At 36.3% G+C, this 21,966-nt stretch overlaps 1 protein-coding gene across 1 annotated transcript; it reads left to right on the forward strand.

The window, feature by feature from the left end:
• The first annotated feature begins 86 nt into the window (after positions 1–86).
• On the forward strand, positions 87–21,819 carry LOC146456489 (glutamine--fructose-6-phosphate aminotransferase [isomerizing] 1-like). Its single transcript, XM_085093113.1, has 24 exons — positions 87–223; positions 419–526; positions 614–644; positions 3,615–3,664; positions 6,056–6,181; positions 6,897–6,955; positions 7,921–8,001; positions 8,606–8,665; positions 9,187–9,248; positions 9,686–9,765; positions 10,719–10,839; positions 10,919–10,989; positions 12,938–13,036; positions 14,026–14,121; positions 15,124–15,221; positions 15,430–15,550; positions 16,218–16,295; positions 16,874–16,953; positions 17,297–17,411; positions 17,971–18,098; positions 18,216–18,344; positions 18,562–18,600; positions 19,181–19,342; positions 19,458–21,819. Exons 1-24 carry the CDS (start codon positions 217–219, stop codon positions 19,500–19,502), a joined length of 2,046 nt encoding a protein of 681 aa, XP_084949239.1. The 5' UTR covers positions 87–216; the 3' UTR covers positions 19,503–21,819.
• Positions 21,820–21,966: the final 147 nt, after the last annotated feature.

Genomic DNA, 21,966 nt, shown 5'->3' on the forward strand with positions numbered 1-21,966 from the left:
CTCTAACTATGATTAGCTGTGATTGGATAGTTACTGACTGGCTGGTGGCTTTTGTTCAATGATCCAATCATTTCGCTTCTTTTATTGGCTACACGAAGCCACGGTCGTACTTTCTGCGCTTCACAAGTTCAGTCCTCAGAGTATTTCGGTGTCAATTCTGTCGTTTAGGCCCTTTTGTTATTTACATCTTCTCAATCTGCTTACAAAGTTATCGTCATGTGCGGTAAGAACATGTTTACTATGGAAAATGAGATGCAACCTTCGCACTGACTTCTGACTGAAGCTTCCAATTTCTCCAACTTGCCTAAACTTAAGCTTAAGCTTATAAATTTCTGGGAATTCTCGTGATCTTAGGTTTAACTTATGTCAATCCATGACTGTTTTTTTTTTCTTGATGACCACTGCTGCCTCTTTCTAGGAATTTTTGCCTACTTAAACTTCTGTGTTCCCCGAAAGCGGAAGTACATTTTGGAAGCATTGATCAGTGGTCTTCAGAGACTGGAGTACAGAGGATACGATTCTGCAGGTTTGTGGTTAACATAAGCTTCATCGATCTTTGATTTCAGGTATTTTTATTTACACCTTAAATTGATTTACTCTTGTGATGTTGCAGGAGTGGCATATGATGGAGTTGGAAAAATGAGGTAAGAGTTGCATCAGTCTGGACCGTATGAACTAAACTTGCCCAGGTCGATCGTTTAGTATATTCAATTCTAAACATAGCAACAATACAGTTGACCCACATTACTTAGACTTCTACAATTTTTTCCTTTTAAGGCAGAATTTAGCTTAACTTTCGCTATTAAGTAATATATTAATTTGTTTCAGCTGAAGGGATCTAAACTGCAGTTTGCTGTAAAATAAGCTTAAATCAAAGGACCACTATATGTGTCGTTCGTGTTTATTATTCATAACTGAATAAATATTGCCAACGTGGATTTCAATTTGCATGCATTCGATTATTTTACAGTATCCAAGTAAATGTTAAACAGTTGGGAGGAATGTAGGAGACATCGATCTCTCAGTCTCGTGATAAGCATTTGTTATTTTACTGGAGTGGCGTGTCTCTTCCGAGAATTTCAGGAAATAAACTCGAATTAGATTACATCTTAATTGAATCACTTGACTGTGGAGAATTAATATGAACGGGTGCCGATCATGTTACAAATTCATTGAGTGAATTGTAATTTATTTCTTATGATTGTGCTAATTTTTAGCTACAAAAACTGCATCGGACTAGGCTTAATGTTACAGGAAACATGGTACTGATGTGGATGAAATATCATGATGTTCATAGGCTAAACTGAACAATAATCAGTTAATATTATTTGCATGCAACTCAAGCTAATTATAACATATATTCCCCTCTCTACACCAACTTGAGAAAGTATATATACCTTAATGAGGTGGTTGGGTTTTTTAAAATTAAACCAAGTCTATGTGCCTTGTGACTGTGATTTTTCAATATTGTCTCATTCAAAAAATATGCCTGGAGTGCTAGAGGAGAAGCTTCATAGTATATAATTATACAACTCCAAAGAGTGAATAGGCTTGATTACCAGCCACTGGTCGGGAAAATGAGCCTGCATTCACCCTCCCAAAGCTGTACCAGAGGGAGCGGCGGAAATTGAGCCTTAAGAGTGAAGTTTTTTTTTAAATTTTAACCTGCTAAAAGGCCAGCATCATGGAGTTGGCAGAATATTGAGTATGTGAAGATGTAATATATATCTCTGCAGAATTCATTTCGTTTGTCTCCTTTGTAATCCCAGTGGGGTTCAAATAACTTACTCAATTAACCTGAGCCCTGGGACAGAATTCTAGTTCTTGTAGTAAACTAATACAGCTAATCACTAAAAATCCTGATTGTAAGGATCGGTGATTGTCATGGCAAAAGCCTGAAAGAAGTCCCAAAACACCAGTAACATAGTTTGAGAAAATGGTGGAAATCTACCACCTTTTTTGTATTTTTTTTTAATAATCAGGGCCTCTGATAATTCGAGGGAAAAAAGTCAAATTCTGCGGGATTTTTGGAGACAAATTCGTGTAGAAAACGGCAGATTTCGTGGGAATTTCACGGGAATTTTCTAGGCAAACTTCACCGAAAAACAAAGAAAGCCAAGAAGAAAGATTCCAGAAAAAAAGATATATTGGAAGGATGTCAAATTTAGGGCAAGAAGGAAAACACAAAAGTTCATCCAACACAGCTCTCAAGGCAATTGTACTTGTTTGGAGCTACAAGAAAAACATAAGCTTTACCGAGACGCCCGGCCGGCTAACCTCCTTTTTCAGCTGCAATTTAGAGCTGAACACAGCAATGCAAACAAATGGAGCTCAATGCAGAGAAAACAAAAGACATGTGGATCTCGTTCAAGAGACCAAACTGCCTGTCCAACACTTTTATCCATTAATGGTGTGAAGCTTGAATGAGTTTCCAAGTTTAAGCTGCTAGATGTTGTTGTCCATAATGATCTTAAGTCTATCTGTGCAACAAGATTAGTCCCATGCTAGAGTAAGCCAACCCCCTATATGGTGTGGTCTGGCTGAATATTTACAGCTGAGCTGCAGAGATTATAGGACCCACTGCCTGAGGATTCTTGGTCTACCATTCAATGGTACCATAATTATATTTAGTTTTTTTTAGCGCGTTCAATATGAAGCTTAATGTACAAACTTTGTACAAAATCAATCTTTCATTGTCTTGGAAATTGTAAATAACAAGATGCTTGCTATACTGGCATTATGCGTGATGCTGTGGCTGATTCATTTAGTCCAACTGTATGCTTTGCAGATTGATAAAACTATCCTTGCTAATGGAATATTTTGAGTCACGAAGATCCCGTTATGTTGTTTCCCTTGTGTTACGCTACTGAGGATCCCACTGGAAATCTCGAAAATTCCATTACGATAACGTAAGCTTCTCAATGGCCTCTTTTCTGTCTCCCATCGTGGCTCGAGACTGTCAAACAAAGCATGATTCCTTCGCCAGGAACTATCCAATTTCCACCGTTTTAAATGTCAAGTGCTTCTTAGAAGTTATTCTTTCGATTCACTGCTTCAAAATGGTGAAATTTACGTTTGAAAACGGCACACTTGAGTCCACAACATATTAACAGTCTTAACAATATGACACCAAATTTAATCCGTTTTTGATAAATATATCAAATGATGCGTTGACGTCACACAGGTAGGGCTGTGTGGGTCCCCTCACTCGCGATATAAGCGACAAGAATGGATTTTGATTGGCCTGCTGTTGTTGAAGACAATCAGAACAATACATCCCGAGTAGGAGAGGGGAGAGTTTAATGAATAAATTAATGTACAGATTTGTGGCTACGACGAAGAAGAAAAAAAAGAAAGAAATCGACCCGTTTTTAGACACGGTATGCGCCCTCAGGGAATCCCGCATAATAGTAATAGTAATAATAATAATAATAATAATAATAATAATAATCATTAATATTTCAATGGCACAAATTAACATGTGGATATGATCAAATGCACCTTACAAAGTATGTAACAAATTAAAACAAACACTCTTATTCTTAGCCCAAAGTGTTTTCATTAAATGTTATTATTAATATTAATTATTATAATGATTGCATCTTGTATTACAGCATAGTGAAAAAGCGAGGAAAAGTTGCTGCCCTTGATGAAGAAATTCAAGGTAAAGTTTAATTTGCAAAAAAGTTTAAGTGGAATATAATTTACACTTTAGATACTATTTTCTGTGCACTCTCATTAGACTGAACTTGTACTAGTATGGTTCAAAATCAGAAGGTTGGTGTCTAAAAAAGGAATTTTTGATATACATGTATCTTGTCTGATTATTTTGATGTCTGTCACACTATTTAACCAAGCATACTTAACTGGTAAAAACCAGTTATGAAACAAAATGTATTTTAATAAGTAATAATAAAAAAATCCAACACTATTTATTGAATGTGAATAGAAGTCAGTGAAAATTGATTAAAGATCAGACACACAGGGTTGTAGCTAAGAAATTTGTCTGCCAGTTAGCTGAGAAATTGAGCTGGCTAAAGAACGCGCGAAGTGCCTTCTGCCGTCGGCATAGCCGACAGAGGGGTAGGTATGGGAGGGGGTCGCCCCCTCCCATTAGGGGGGTCTGGGGGGCCTCCCCAGGAAATTTTGAAATCTAGGGGCTCTTTTATGCAAAAAGAAACAACCATTAAAGAGAAGGTCAGCTGTGGTGCCGCAGTTTGAAACGTGTGGTACAGAGATTCACCCTGAATTTATTCAAAATTTTCTCGCTCGCTTTGACGTTTCCATATTTCCTTCGTGTGGTTTTCGTTGTTTGCGTTCCTTGAACTCTCTTCCAGGTCTGTTCACTGTGCCCCTAAGGAGAATGACAGACCTGGCTTCTAAGCAGACAGTGCTTTGTTTTACTTCAGTTCGTCAATCTATGCTGTTTTCTTAATTCTCTTTTTGGTGAGCTCACTAGAAGAATAGTTCTTTATTTAAACATGGTAAAATCCATCAGGAGTATAAAACTTAGAAATAACCTAACTCTGCTAAACAAAATTCAAAACCTAACTACAACTAATCTAATCTAACTAAAACCCGTTTTTCATGAATGCCGTGTATACTCTAACATTAAAAATGAAAATGAGTGCGTAAGATTTTCAATATTTACTTGACATTAAAGTAATGAGAACGAAAGCTACATCGATTGGTTCCGAAAAGATAAGTGCTTTTAAGTTTGCACTAGAATATCAGAAAATCGATTCTTGTAAACGCTTAGAACTGCAAACAAAAGAGCTGTCCACTCGGTCGTTCAGCTGTTTATCCAGTTTCGCGGGTTCGTTCACTCAGTTTCTCGTTCGTTCGTTTTCGCTGGCGAGCACTCGGCGGACCATTTACGTTTCTGGTTTTTGGTTTGTTCAGTTGTTCCTCCGTTTGCCCAGTTCTTCTTGCTATTCATGAGCATAAACATGTTATAAGCAATAAAATTTAACCAATTAAAAGCTGTATTAAAACATTACAAAGAAGTTCCTTCATGTTTTTTTTCTCTGTCATGCTACAGAGAAAGACTTCTTCTTTCTCCGATCTGATACAAATACCTGGTAACAAACTCGTTCCCAATCTTTCGCAACAACTTGAATGCGGGGGCTACCAAGCTTCGTGTTGACAAGATGGCGGACGCAGAAAACGGAAAGAGGACACGGCAAACAAGTTCTCAAAACAGGACTTTATTTCAATTACTTTATGGCATTGATACTCAAGGTAGTCAGGAGTTTATTCAACCTTTTCACTTAAAATATATTATTCTAAATCAAACAATTGCTTGTGGGTAACTAAAGAACTGTTCATTGCCCTTTTAACCGAGTGTTTGCCACCCAAAATTCAGCTGGCGATGACCTCTTTCCCAGCCGGCGAATTTCGCCGGCAGTCGGCGCTTAGCGACAACCCTGGACACAAAATGTGCCATCAATTTACTACTAATTTCACCGGAATACAACTACATGTAGACTGCAAGCAGTCCCTTTCTGGTTAGTCAAGAGGGTGCGCTCATAGAGCAGCAAGACTGGAGTGAGGAGAAATAAACGAGAAGAGACTGGGCGAGAGGCGGGAAGGAAAGGGACTGTGCTCTTAACTGTAAACTTCAGGAAGATCTTTAGTTATATACTTTTAATTAGTCTTTAGCCAGTATCTCTTTGGTGAGAAAGGGGAAGGGGAAGAGTTTCAAGGCAAGGGTTGTAATTTTTACATAAAAATGATAATTACATGTACCTGACTTCAAGCCTCTGCTCTGTTAACTACAGCATCTGGGGCAGCAACATTCTTGTCCTGCCTAAACCTAGGGCTGCAACCCTTGGACATCTATTCACAAAACTTTGGAATTCCCTCCCAGACAAATTACGAATTTGTACGGAAATGAACAAATTCATTAAAGAGGGAGATTGTAAATTGTAAACCAACAAAACAGTTTTGTTGGTTGAACAAATGGTGGCCAAATATTGAGAGTGAAAACAGTGTCACATGGAGCTGAGTTTCAACCTAGTCACCGGCTACATAGTGTTTCCTATTTTGCTTTTAGCTCAAAGTGATTTTCAAATTGATGAGGAACTTTCTCATCATTGTGGTATTGCACACACACGTTGGGCAACACACGGTGAACCAAGCGGAGTCAACAGTCATCCTCAAAGATCTGACGCCAAAAATGGTGAGGCATTGTGTCTGCATGGTGCTTATTATAATATGCTTCATGTTACAGAGTCCATGAAATATTTATTTATTAATAATTAATTAATTATATTATATACACATTGTCTGTAAACAAAAAGCTTTTGAAGCTTGAGCAAGTTTGTCGGTTTCTGGGGAGGGGGGGGGGGTATAGGGGTGCCGCTAGGGGTGGAATTAAAGATACTGAAAACAATGACACTAATATCTAGTCCTGAAAATGATCTAAAATGTTGGCTGATGACCTGCTAAATAAATGCAGCCAAATACTCAACGACAATCTTGCAACCATACCCTGTCTAGGACGGCTCCAGATCCTGATTAGGACAGACTCGCTTGAACAAGTTTATATATCCTGTTCAGGGCAGAGGGGCCAAAAACCATACCCTATCTAGTGGCACATCCCCGTATAGCCCATATAGGGTAGTACCCCCCCCCCCCATCTCAGCATCCCTTTTTTTAGATACTTAATAAGTACACATCATTAAAAATACACCTGTCAGTTGTTTTTGTACAATCATGTACACCTAGAATTGTTTCATTTTGTTGTCATATACTGGTCAGTGTAACATTTTCTGATAGATCAGTGTGCATACTGTATAGTTAAAGTAAAAGCGTGAGGTTTGTATCATCATCTGGAAGAACTATTTATTTGTGATTTAATAAAAAAAATATCATTTTTCCTTGCTGTTTGATAGAATTTGTGGTGGTTCATAATGGCATCATAACAAACTACAAAGACATCAAGAAGTTTCTGGTAAGCCTTAAATTAACTTTAATTACTTTTGCATGCTCACCAAATTTTTGTAGTAATAAATTGTTGTTAGGGCATACGGCATTTTGGTGATTGCATGATTTGACTACAACTACCAGAATTCATTTTGTTTTTCCTTTTAACTTCAAATTTTGTAATCCCAGAGGAGAGTAAATACTGTAAGGCCCGATTCAGACGCCATACTTCACATGAGCCAAATCAAGTTAAATGAATTAAGTTCATGTGAAGTATGGCGTCTGAATCAATTTAGAATGGCCGATCTAATTTGGACTGGCTAAGCCTTTTTTCCACCTGGCACAACCGGGAATAACGGCTGTGGACCGGCTTTGATTCAGACGCTGTACTTCACATGAGCCAGATCAAATGCAGAAATTGATCCAAATCCACAATTTTCTTCAGTCATAGTAGGCTTCAGTGTATTAATTTCGGCTAAATTAAGTTTGGCAACTTAATCAATTCAGCAAGGATTAATAATTTGGATTGGTCTAAATTCGAATTCCATTCAGCTCATGTGAAGTACGGCATCTGAACCGGGCCTAACTTACAGTAATTGTTATTTTTAAAGCTGTGATTCGCCTACATATTAACCAAGCAAGGGGAATATGAAATAAGGATAATGAAATGAGACAACCCTGAACGAAATACAATCATGTAATATGATCTACAAAAGCACTCCTTTTGGCACAGAGGGAGGTTTATTGGAAGTAACTGTACAGGAACAAAAAAACAAAGGAAAAAATTGTACAGTATCTAACCTGCATAAGCAAATCATTGAATACATCTCCTTTTGGTATCATCAAATCTGAGGTTTTTTTTATTTCTAAATGATTTTTACATTTATTTAGTTTAATATCCTCTGGGATCCTAGTGATGTCCACAACTGACTACTTATTATAAATGAATAATATATTTTATATTTATCTAAATATGAGTATGTATTTTAACAGGAAGGCAAAGGATTTCGCTTTGAATCTGAGACTGATACAGAGGTGATTCCTAAGCTGGTCAAGTATTTCTATGACAAGACAGTAAGTTCAGGTGTTTCAATGATTTTAGAATTAAATTATGGCAGATTTCTTGTTGCTGGCCATGTATTTAACCAGGCCCTAGTTTTTCAAAGAGGGGATAACTCTATCCGGTGGATAAGTCACTATCCAGCAGATAAAATGTATTTTTAGTTGGAGTACATTTTATCTGCTGGATAGAGTTATCTAGTATCTTTGGACAACCGGGGCCAGGCTAACCCGAGTGATCTGTAGAGCTGCTTACCAGAAAACAATACAATTATGTGCAGAAAAAATTCCATAACAACTCTTAATGTGAAATCCAAAAACAAAAATAATAAAATAAATAACCAAATAAATAAAGTGCATTTGGTTGCTATAAATAAATGGTTCACAGGCAGCCCAGTGTACTCTCCATCTGTGGTGTATTTGTTGTGGTTTAGATTTGTTTTTGGTTTAAAATTTCTCAAACCACTTTAAGTTTTATGTAGATTATGGCCATGAATCTGAAACAAGGGAAACTTAAACTGGTTTGAAGATTTTCAAACATTATTATTAACGAGCTGATTGTATATCATAAAGTCACTCAGTGTCGCTGAGTAGCGTCTCTTTGCATTATCAATAATAGAGAAAAGAGGGTCAAGAATTGGAGTTCAGAGAACTTGTGGAAATGACAATACAACAGCTGGTAAGTTGATTGAGGTCTCACGTACTGATGATTGACTCACTCAGGAGCTAATATCTGATTGGAACAATAAATGAAAGTAGCATTAAATTTTGATTTAGAATATTGTAATTTAACCATAATGTAAACTCCAAAACATATTTCTATATACTAGCAGGTGGAATCCTCTGCTGAGTTAGCGTATGTTGTTATTTTAAATCTTGGTTGCATTTTCTGAAATTGCAATTAAATACCTTGATGAGTTTCTCTGTGGCTAATTTGTGACTTTGGATCACATGGCAAAATATGGTTAAAGTCTCGGGGGAGTTCATTTTAAGCATTGACAAAGCTGTTGTGATAAGAACAAAAGGTTCAAAATGTGTTTAATAATAATAATATTATTATTAATAATATTGTAATTTCTAGTCTCTGTAGAAACAAATTGTTAGAAGTACCACATATGAATATTCAGGAGATACGAATCAACATTGTAATTTGTTATACATGTACATGTATATTAAAATTTGTTTTGTTTCTTTTCTCAGGAAGGAGCATTTGCACTAGCCTTTAAGAGCACAAAGTTTCCTGGTGAAATTGTGGCCACCAGGTATTGCATGACTGTTTGAACCCTTTTAACTCATGGTCTAATATCAACGTGCATTTTCCCCTCACTACTCTATATATTTGTTAGGATAACAGTCAGGAGAATTTCTTTAAAAATCTATTTTTGTGCTCATTTAATATTTATTCTTATGATCATCTGTATGTTGGCCAAGTAGTATTTAGTTATTAATTTATTTATATAAAAATTGTCATGCTGGCCACCAGCAGGACTTAAAATTTTGACAATTTAGAATGAGGATTGTCAATGTTGCTAGAGGACTGGTCCCTCATCAGTATGCTGGCTAATGAGTCTTAGTGTACCATAGCTTTTGAGGTTGAGATGGTAGCAGAGAATTGTCAATAAAGGTAAAAAATGTTTTATGTAACTTACAACTTTTAACAAACATTCTCAAGTTGTGTAATTAATTGACTTTTCTACAGGCGAGGTAGTCCATTACTCATAGGGATCAAGAGTAAATTTCCCCTCAAGACAGACAGGTTGCCAATTGTTTACAGTTCAGGTTAGTACAAACAGGTTTTTACCAATTGAAAAAAGAGTATATTTTGTCAACATAGGTCATCCATTCTGTCAACCTACTTCATACATAACCTGCAATCAATTCCTTTCATTTTGACTGTGTGATCTGTAAATGCCCTATATTGTGACAGCATATTACATTGCACTGTCTGCTTAATATACAGGCCTCCTATTCTAACTACATTGTCTAAGACAGGCCGTGCACTCTCACTATGTAATGTATGACTTTGTGTGCATTGCTTACATACATGTAGGTCTCCCATTCTCATTATCTCACTGTTTCCAATACCTGACTGTGTTCTATTCTCACTACATACAATCAAGTGCCAGTACATTACTTAAAGCCTCATATTCTCATTACATGCACATTGCCAATACAGACAAATTGTGTCCTGTATTCTCACTGCATTCCATGAACATTACCTGTACAGGCCACTTTATTCTCACTATTTGAAAGGTCTCAACAGGCATCATACTCAAACAAAATTGCCTATGCATACCTTTATTCTCACTGCGTACATGTCGATTACGTATGCTTGCTAGCTTCCTCTTCCTACTAGGTGTACATTTACATGTACCTTTAACACATATTGTACATTTTCTTTGCTTGTGTGGTACCTATACATGCACTACAGGCATCCCGTTCTCACTATGTTGGCTATTATATGGACTTCCTATTCTCACAGCTTGTATATTGCCTACTTAGGCCTCCCATTCTCACTACACTTTATATTTATTTTGTGTACATTAATCATTACACATATTACACATAGTCAAGCTAATCACATTTTCAAGTGTTGCAATTTATATGTACATGTACATTGTTACACAGACCTCCCATTTTTACTATTTGGTCCACACAGGCCTCCAACTCCTATTGTCACCTACACTGTAATTGTTCACAAAGTTCTGTTGATATTTAAAATTGCCTTGCAGGTGATAATCAACCTGATGAGTCTGAAGAGGCTTTGGAGCCTTCTGTGGTGATGAATGGCTGGTCAAGTTTGGCTCCAAATAAGGACAGCCCTATTGAATATTACTTTGCATCAGATGCAAGGTTGGTCTTGTTTTGTCTTTGTTTGTTTTGGTTCATAAGGTAACTGTACTGACACACACTGTATCTGATGATTCTACAGTGCTGTTATTGAACACACCAATAGAGTGATTTATATGGAAGATGATGATGTAGCTGCTGTGGTTGATGGAAGTGAGTATCATTTATTGAATGCTGTAGCGGAAGGGGGGGGGGGGAGGAGCTTGGGGTGTGAAGTTAAACACTGTACAGTCGAACCTGTATATAATGGCCCTGCATTGAGTGGCCACCCTCTATTAAGTGGCCAGTTTTTAAAGTCCCGTTGTTACCTGTATTAGGCGGCTACCTCTATTAAGCGGCCCTGGCCACCCTGTAGCAGTCCTATGTTTGTCTTTCTTTGTTATTTTTACCTGTATTAAGCAGCCACCCTTGAATGGAAACTAAGCCATATGCACAGTACCATGGATAACAGGAATTGTTGCTGGCAGTGCCGACAGTCAACGACTTGCTCTACAAACAAAAGTTTCAAATTCCGAGGCGCCAAACGCATGTGTCCGACTTTTTTTAAGTCGCCGTAATTCTTACCCTATTCCTATTTTAACTTGAAGAATTTTATTGTATATTGTGTTACTTTGAATTAGCAACATTACCGTTATAACTCCACTTCGATCGTAACAACTATAAAATGACGGAATGAGATATTTTGTTGTGAACTGCAAGTCACGTAAGTAAGTGAGTTAGAAATACAGTACTGTACACCGTACAAGAGTAGAGGACAATTTATTGCACAGAGCTTTTGCACAATGTTACGTATATTATACCATTAAGTTACAAGTTGGCACAGAACTTTGTTTAAAGTATTGATCTCTTGAAAGAGTGTTGATTTCCCTATTGTTTCCTTGCATGAAATGTTTTTGTATGATACATTATTAAAATTGACATTAGACCATGCCCAGTGAGTATTTCTAGTGATCCTGTATTAAGCGGCTACCTGTATTAAGCGGCCAGTTCCTCAAGTCCCAAGGGTGGCCGTTATATACAGGTTCGACTGTATGTGAATTGATGAAGGATGGAATTGGCAACTGGAAAATAAGTAAAGACATCTACACAATTGTAGGTAATGCTGAAAATTGGCAGAGCTAATCTTTGATGCGGACGGCCGCCATGGCGCCATATGCTATCTCTCTCATTTATTTATTATAACAATCAGTGTATGAGCAGTGCGTGTGTCATCTGTGAGTGTGTGTGTTGAATATGTATATAGATGTTTACATTTAAAATGCTTCCTTACAAGACTAGTGTCTAACGTAGAAAACTATATGGTACTTACTTAGGCGCTAGGCGTTTCCACATTAGATATTTATGTTCAGTTATCTGTATTAGTGTTTTTAAAACTTTAAATTAACTTAATATTCATATGTATCAGTACAATCTTTAATGTGAAAATAAAGTTGTTGTTGTTGTTGTTGTTGTTGTTGTTGTTGAATGTAAACAGTGATTTTTATAAATGAATCCAACCTATGGATGACTGAGTGTACGGTTTGTTGATATGTGTACTAACCATAAAATTATGTACATGTACACTGTATTGTTGAATGATTATAAATAACTGAAGTTGATTGTCGTGTAATGCACTGCTCAGAATAATGGTTGCAAATTAAATAAATTAAATAAATAATTTACTACATTTTAATTTGCAATTGCAGGTATAGCGATTTTGAAATTACGTGATTGTATGTTCAAGAAAAAATTCAGCTATCTTTGCTTATAACTAAAGTCATCTTAAATTATTTAAAAAAGAAGACAAGCAGCAGTTGAACGATGTTCGACTTACAGATTAGGGATTTGATTTTGGCCTTACATGTAGGATGGCGAACAGATTTCCCAGCTTTTGCCTCACTTTCATGAAAGCTTTTTCAACAACACCACTGACAACCATAAGTCTGTGCTCCTCTTGTTTTACCATCGCTTCGTACATCGAACGTAATGCTCATGAGTGTCTAATGAACTGAAGCTGGCCAAAATTGAAATTATTAATCTAGCATATTATACTGAGGGCCATTAATACAAATATGTATATGTTCAGTCTGGCAAACAATGTAACTTGTCTTTTTGTGGACAGGTTTGTCAATTCACCGCATTAAGCGTGGTGATGCTTCAGACGAAAGTTACTTCAGAGAAGTTCAGACATTGCAGATGGAGCTGCAGCAAATCATGAAAGGTACATAGTAATTTAACAGTTACAATAAATTATTACTATATTAAATGTTTCTATAAACACCAGCAGATAAGCCATACCGCACATTTAAAAGTTCCATGCAGCTACATGTAATTTGGACTTCACATTTGTCCTAAAAGGGTTCTTTGTAGATGTTGCCGTACATGTAGGTAAGCTGCACCCCCAATTTTAATAGTCTAAAATTTTGGAACAAAAAAGTACAGCTTCTCTACTGAATTTTATTATAAAAAAATTGTAGCAGAACAAATTTTGAATAAGAGACATTTGTTCTCATCAAACCTTTAGACTTAGCTCCCATTTAAGAACGATCACTAGCATTGCTGAGTATAGAAACGATTGTAAAGGATTAAAGGCTTTAAGCTCTCACTTAAGAATGATCACTAGTTATACTCAGCCCAGCAAGTAAAGGAGTGTAAAGGACAAATACTATTGAATATAAAAACTTACTAATGCTAGATGTCACTGGGGCAGTTAATTCCTTCACCATTTCTGTTTAAGATACTAACCATAACATACAGTAGGTCAAACAGTGTGTGTCCTACAATAATTTGAAGCGAGTGATTATTAAAATTTTTAAATATTGCAAAAGGCACTTTTTATTATGATGGTTGTAAAATTTTTAATAGGTTGAATTCCTGATTTTATATTTATCTGTTCCAAGCTAATTTTATTTAATATGTTCTTTATCACTCTATTGTTATTGTAACTAGAAATGTGTGACTCGCAAAGCTAGGGCTGGATGGACAGATGATTCGAAGTGATGTTGTCTTTTGTCTTTGCTCTGTGGTTTCCTGATGTCTCCTTCTTTTTCACTGCTCATGCTGAGTTGTGTTGTTTAATCTCCCTCGGTGAATCTGTCTTGTCCTTTGTGGGTCCTCCTGTGGTTCATTTGCATCACAATTTGGTCGTGTTTCACCAATAGTAAACATTTTTCACTGCTCAATGAATAAACGTTACGTTTACTTCTTTAGGGAACTACAGCTCCTTTATGCAAAAGGAGATCTTTGAACAGCCGGAAAGTGTTGTCAATACCATGAGGGGCAGAGTAAACCTTGAAACAGGAAATGGTGAATGAATAATAAATAAATGTTACAGCTGAACTAACACAGTTTTTCAGCAGAAAATAACAAGAAAGCCATAAAGGCTAGAACTAAGAAGCCTCATTTATGCCACACTCTGTGCTGCTTAGATCTTTAGCCTTTCCGCTCAACAAGATTGAGCTAATTGTGAATGAATAGTTTGGGGTCATGGTCCGTAACCTTGATAAAATGAACCTGATGTTGATTTATAAAACTTTGAGTTACGTGCAGGAGAGATTTTTTTATTTTTTAATTTAACAGAAAACATTTTATCAGGCTTACATGTATTTAATGAGGTTCCATAGTGATCTCAAACACTAGTGAGTCTGGCCATGTGAAAAAGTTTTTCCAAGCTTTGCTCTCATCCTGTCGTTGTCATCGTTAAAATTTTCTAAATTTTGAAAGATTTTGAATTAAGTTTTACTAAGTTTATAATTAACTCTTTAGAGTGGTTGGCTTTCAAAGGTGAAAAAAGAAAAAAAATCTTTTTTTGAATTCGGCCCCTAAGCGGGATTTGAACCTGACATGTTTGGCTTGACAGTGCCGTGTCTTACTTCCTGAGCCACACCAACATGACCTGCAGTAGTTACCCCAACCAAGTTTGATTAGCTATTTATACATTGCTTTCTGTGATCTTCCAGTGATTGTAGCCCAGCATTTTTAATAACCAAATGACTTCGCAGTGGCCAAAAGCTTGGAACACCCTCTGACACTCACCCTTCATAGTTTTGGTTCCATTTTGCTCTAAATCCCTACCAAATCAGACCTTGTGTATAATGACTGTCAGTGTAGTTATCCGAGCTGAATACTAGATTACCAGACAGGATAGCTTTTAATGTAGTTTAAGTTAGCAGCAAAATCTGTTGGGAAGTTGATCAAAGTACTGGTATGTTTGATGGTTGTCAGTTGGTTGTCTTTTAACCTTCGCTCTGTCATTTGATTTATTATACTCAGTAGTACTAACAATGCTTGCTTTACATTTCTTGACAGTGCGACTTGGTGGTCTGATGTCTCACATTGATACAATTCGCCGTTGCCGTAGGATACTGATGATAGCTTGTGGTACAAGTTATCACAGTGCCTTAGCTGTGAGTAATTATCAAACATTACTTATAACCTGAATTAACCATGCTGTAGCCTCTTAAACTCTTCAGTGATGCCCTTAGATTGTGGGCATGTCTGCCAGTCAGTCAGACAGTTGGCTGCGACATAAATTTCAGGATGATGATTACGAATGGTGTTGATATTGAACATGGCATAACTGTTAATATATTGCATTCAACTTTTTACTTTCAGACAAGACAGTTGTTGGAAGAGTTAACAGAGCTGCCTGTGGTTGTCGAATTAGCTAGTGATTTCCTTGATCGCTCAACACCAATCTTTAGAGATGATGTGTGCTTCTTCATCAGTCAGTCAGGTGAGTACAGTATTAAATATATTTCACCATAAGTGCATAGGGGATGTAATACCTTCTTCGTCTTTGTATACATCTACTCTTGACAGGATTACTGTACCTCACTTATTGTCACCTGTCCTGTAGGTAATTACAGGCGTTATCCTGTTGTATAAGTTTAAGTCTGAATATTTCCATCCTGATACTAGCCATTAATGTAACTTGCAATATTATTTTAACCCTTTCAATCTTCTCACATCCTTCATGCACCGGCAAAACTACTTCTGAATCAGCTCCCCTTATTTCCTAGAGCTTTTAAGCTTTGGAACAACCTACCCCAGGACTGGAAAAGTTTTCTTGGTGGGGTAGGGGAGGGGAGGGGGCAGCTATAGTCTAGCAGGTTTGTTCTGTGTGCTGCTTAGGTTGGTGGATCACCATTAAATCAGATAAATGGGTCGCTCAGCATACAGGTCATCTTGTGGTGTATATATAGTCTTGTTTCCCGAAACATGACCTGCTCAATTTTCTGAGTGGTTTTTTTTTTTGGAAATATTGCAGTACCTATAATAACCATTTATTACAAAAAAAAAAAACACTCACAGGCCATTCTAATCCAGTATTAAGATCAAAGCATTCTACTGTGGGCTGTATCAAATTACCTTTTTACGGTAACTGTTTTCTGTCTTTTAAGGGGAGACAGCAGACACTCTGATGGCTTTACGCTATTGTAAGGAGAGAGGGGCTCTCATTGTGGGCATCACTAATACAGGTAAAATGATATAACACTGTCTTGCATGCCTGCTTATATTCTACAACCTCCTATTACTTGACTTGTAGTATCAAAGAAACAACTTAAATAATAATTATTCTTGTAGTTCTAATACATGTATATCTGTACATTTCAATTGATCATTGATCAATTAATATTATTATTATTATTATTATTATTATTTTTTTAAATGTTTAGTGCAGCTTAATGCAAGTAACAATTACATATTAAGACATATCAAAAATTGTATTCTTTAATTAAATCAAAATACAAAATCTTACAATAGAACTAGTAAGTTCAAGTTTCAAGTTTTATTAATTCACCACAGAAACTTAAGTTATAACTAGGCTGGCTTGCAAATAGCGAAGAGCTAAAAGCAGCAAGCCAGACTGTACACAAAATAAGTAGATTACATGGGGTCAAAAGAAAAAGATAAGGGAAAAGAAGGAAAAACAAAACACATAAATTTCAAATTGATCATGTTGATGTTAGAATACTTGGCATGACATAGTATAATTAACAGTGTATAAAATCATTGTAACTACATAACTAGCAGTTAATTTTGTTGATTTTCTTAGTTGGAAGTTCTATATCCAGGGAGAGTATGTGTGGCTGCCACATAAATGCTGGCCCTGAGATTGGTGTTGCAAGTACAAAGGTGGGATAATCATTCTAAATTAATGACAAGCATTAATCAAAATCCAGTGCCATTGTTTTACATATTCCATGTTTTTATTTTGAGTCATAAGTAACATTTTTTCAGTGGGCTATCAATTGCACTTCTCCTTGTGGACTACAGTCATTTTGCTAAGTCTGAGAGAGACCAGATGAGTTAGTATCGTGTTAGTTAAAATCCAGAGTTCTATATCTCTGCTGGTGCAGGCACATGTTGAGTTACAGCTTAATACCAGTGTCCTTACTTTGTGCTGTAAGTATGATGTACATTGTAACTATAATATGACAGAAGTAAAACTGGTTCTTTGTTCTTGTGTTGATCACAGGCATACACCAGTCAGTTTCTGGCTCTAACAATGTTTGCGCTAATGATGTCTGAAGATAGAATATCCATGCAAGAAAGAAGAAAAGGGATCATTCAGGGAATGAAACAACTTCCAGGTAAATTACCTGTTGATAGATATTTAAAGACGTGTTTTTGCAAAAAGTAACATTGTACAAAATACATTGCTACAGCATTGGTAGTGTCAGTTCACAAACTAACTGAAATGTAAATTCAAACTGGAAGGAGGTGTATCGAACAAATTACTACTTACTGCTCTGGAAACAAACTAAATAAAATAATTTCTAACGACTCAGAGCAAAAGACTTTTGCTCAGAGTCACTTCATTACTGTGATGCATTTTGAGATAATCACAGCATCCTCCTCAGCCACAAGTGTATTGGTTGTGTGATCGTAAACCACATGACCATTTTACTGTAAATAGATGATATCTCCAGGTTGGATTGATTGGGGGGGGGGGTGGATTGGTAATTGGTCGCAGGATCCAGTTAAATTGATGACTAGGGTGGGGGGGGGACTTTTTTTATATATGATATACTGTATGTTAACTTTTTACTCAAGGATGATTGATGATCAGTCAAAATGTTGTTCGTTATTTTTTAGAGTCAGTTTTTATCACTGGTTTAATTTTTATTATCAATAAATTTTTCATAACAGATCTTATCAAGGAAGTTCTGAAGCTTGATGAAGAGATTCAGGCCTTGGCACAAGAGTTGTATCAACAGAAAAGTCTTCTTGTCATGGGCAGAGGTTTTCAGTTTGCCACCTGTCTTGAAGGAGCCCTGGTATATATTGAATTTAGTTTCATTATTTTACTAACAGCATTTTGAGGAATGCTGTTGACATTTATGACAGTAATAGTCTTCCTCTTGTAATTTTGTTTTTAACTTTTCTTTTCACAGAAAATTAAGGAGTTAACTTATATGCATTCAGAAGGTATTCTTGCTGGAGAGCTGAAGCACGGCCCACTAGCATTAGTAGACAAAGCTATGCCAGTCATCATGCTTGTGACCAGAGATGCCATGTTTAAGGTTTGTTGTAAATTAATAGGTGCATGCCAGCAATAAACTATTTTAAATAATTATCAGTTAAGGTTAAAGGAATAATATCATTGCTTGTGCCTTGCAGTTGAGACTGATTGTTGTCCAGCAATACAGATAGTTTTGTTCTAATGAGAATTTATGTGATCGGCATGAGTGTAATATATTTATTTAATGGTTATTTTGTGCTCCATGTTTTGCCTTCCAGAAATGCATGAATGCTTTGCAGCAGGTCACTGCACGGCAGGTGAGATACAGCAAACACAGCTACATTGTACAGACATCAATTATTTTATGTACAAATTACTATTTCAAGGATCCTTCTGTGCACCAACTCACCCTCCAATCCCTTGCTTTAGGAAGCTTGATTCTGATTTCTGTCTCATTAATCACTGGCCAATTGTTGTATAATTGTATCTGGCAGTCATCACCTAATCCATCCCTTTGATTTCAACATTTTAGTAAAGAAATAATGTGGTTTAAAAACAGCATCATGTTTGACAATAAATTATGTTTGTTCACATTAAATGGTTATTGGCTCCTCACAAAATAAAACTAATTAGTAATAATTATACAATGCTATATCTCCCCCCCCCCCCCTGCCACACACACACACAATAGGCCATTTTCATGATGACATCATTTACTACAATTAACTACCAGAATCCTTCAGTTTGTTGTTTCTCTTGCAAATCAGGGATATTTTTATCTAAACCTCACTGGGAATTACAAAATAATTTTAAATAAGAAATTCAAGGGAAAACGAAGAGGATTCTGGTAGTCATTGTAAAAATCACCTATTAATGTTGTTCTTTGTGTTGCTTTAGGGCCGCCCAATCATTATTTGCAATGAAGGTGATGACGAAGTTAAAGGATTTGCATTCCGCACACTTGAAGTACCCAAGATTGTTGACTGTCTGCAAGGAATCTTGTCTGTTATTCCACTACAACTTCTTTCTTTCCACATTGCTGTGCTGAAAGGATATGACGTGAGTAAACACTGTATCCCTGCGCTACAGTTTAGTCACAGAATTAAGCATACAACAATCACTGTTAGTTGTTGAATGTTTTCCTACTGTACTCAGTCTGACCTTTTTGCTTTAGGTTGACTGTCCACGAAACTTGGCCAAGTCAGTCACGGTGGAGTGATTTATTATGAAGAATGCTGTTGTCATTTAAACATGACAACTGCAATGAAAACGCAAAGGTTATCAGTATCTTTACACAGTAGAAGAAATCTCAGCATCACATCTTTTGACAAAGGGTGTGATACACTTACCTCAGTCTTTTTTACGTGGTCATTAGTACACATTCAAACGATGTTAACTGATCATCCAACAGTTGGAAAACATGTGTGTCAGTTGTTTTCTTATTGTGGGTTCTTACAGAATGGCTCAGGGAACTACATGTAGCTTCCATAAATTAAAGTTGCATTTTATCTCCTAGTGGGACACATTGTCAATTTAAAATGAAATAATAATGAGGATGTTATCAAGAAACATTCAGTATAAATTGGAATCAGATTGTGGCAGTACAGCCCTCCTGTTCCACTTGGTTGCATGTTACTGTTTGATTGGGATGGCGTTGTTTGGTGGGAACCCTGTGTCAGTGGGATCTTCCATACTATGTTGTCATCTGCAAACAGGGTGTGACCTGTGTTAGTGTAGCATGTTAAGGGATCAGTTTATAATAGCTAAAACTGTCCGTGCGCGCACTAAAAACACTTTTTCAACAAGGTGAATAGTTTAGAAACTTGTAGCATCACCACAGGTAGTATGGGAATACTGTTTAACCATACGTAATACGGTACCTGGTAGATATATTCAATAAATTATTAAAGAAAATCAAATTCACTGGAATTTGCATTAGAAAAGAATGTTGAAGACGATGGGACGTTTTTCATTTAGTGGGTTGCAAGAGGAATTAAATTATCACATGCATAATCAGATGGGTGATAATATTAATTATATTAGTATTATTGGGTTGAAGAATTCCTAATCTGTCAGTATTGGCATCTTAATCAAATCAAAATGTTCATGCTCTTCTGTTTTGCGCTTTAGTGTCGTATAGCATATTATTATCATCATCATCATCATCACCATCATCGTCATTATAAATATAAACAGCTGATGCTTTTAAAATAATTATTATGAGAGTGCCTTTATGACTTAAAGTAATGTTCATGATAATTATTATTATTATTATTTTATCATACTGCCATTGATCAATAAAAAGTATGATTATGAAATCCTAACTGCAGTCTAGTGCAGTCAAGCCTGAGAGATGAAAATCGTTTACTACAGACATCTCAGTCTTGGCATGTCCATGTACCCTTTTCTGTTGGTCAGCTTTGTGCAACTGTCAAATGTCTGAATGCATCAATTCACAGAACATTCTGCGATTATTATGCATATGCCAAAATTAAACTGAGAATAAATTGGCCAATTTACCAGCTGAACAATATTAATTAAATTACTTAATGTGTAACAGCAAGTCAAACTCTGAACAGGATGTTTGACTGCAAGATATATCAATAGTGATTTGACAGATGGCAAATTTGTTGTGATTAGACCAATTTTCAACCAAAAACATTATTAATAACAAATTTAAAGTTAGCAGAGAATACATGTTCTAATATATTTTCACTTTATTTTAACATGTAGCATTAGTTATGTAATATATCAAACACAAGAAGGTGTGTTTCATCAGATATCTAAACACTGAGAAATAGGTTGAAAAAAACGAGGGGCAGCCAAGTTTTCTTTAAACAACTTTGAGGTGTTTGGATTCAGCTGTATCTGATAAAACACACTTTTAAGTGTTTGATATGGCTTCTCAAATGATCAATAATTCTTGGAGAAATTTAAGGCTAAAGTTGGCAAAGTTTTATGGTAATTAGGAACACATATCCAAACTACGGTCACAGTAGTGATTTGCCTTGTTTTCTCTTATGAATTATTAATGAGTTTGAGAAATTATAATATACAAAAGAGAGGTGGATAGTGTTGGATATTTACCAATTAGCTATGAAGTGGTGAAGTAAATATCTGCCACAATTTACTGAGACTGAGGTGTTTAATCCTTTTTAATAGCTTACATCAACTAGTAGATAGTCATCCCCAATAAGTCACTGTATTGCTGACAAATTTGCCAAAAAAGATTGTGTGAAATCTAGGACAGAGCCTGGAATTGAATATGTAGCAAATACTATCCAGAGTTTGAGTAGCCAGAGTACAGATAAACATGATTATCCACTAGTTTGGTACTTAATGTACTAATAGACTGATGTTATTGTCTTGTGACCGAATTTAGCCAAAACTAATGGCTGTTTTTGTGATACATCAGATTCATTTTATGGAATATGTTATAGTTACCATTGATAGCAAGATATTTTTATTCGGGAAAGTGTTCTGTTTGATTTGGGAGAGTACAGAGTTTTAAATAAAAATACACGTTCAACAATGTGGATTGTGTAATTTAATGGAGCGTTTCTGGCCTGGGTGTGGGGAAGGTAAGGGTGTTGGCCTCTGAGATAACTGAGTTGGGAGGGTAAGGGTGTTGGCCTCTGAGATAACTGGGTTGGGAGTGGGGAGGGTAAGGGTGTTGGCATCTG

The sequence above is a fragment of the Pavona decussata genome, unplaced genomic scaffold (genome assembly GCF_977016875.1).
Source record: "Pavona decussata unplaced genomic scaffold, jaPavDecu1.1 SCAFFOLD_254, whole genome shotgun sequence".
Lineage (NCBI taxonomy): Eukaryota > Metazoa > Cnidaria > Anthozoa > Scleractinia > Agariciidae > Pavona > Pavona decussata.

Coding starts and splice junctions, on each gene's coding strand:
- LOC146456489 (XM_085093113.1), top strand. Junction 527..613: donor CAGAGGATACGATTCTGCAG/GTTTGTGGTTAA, acceptor GTGATGTTGCAG/GAGTGGCATATGATGGAGTT. Junction 6,182..6,896: donor AAGATCTGACGCCAAAAATG/GTGAGGCATTGT, acceptor GCTGTTTGATAG/AATTTGTGGTGGTTCATAAT.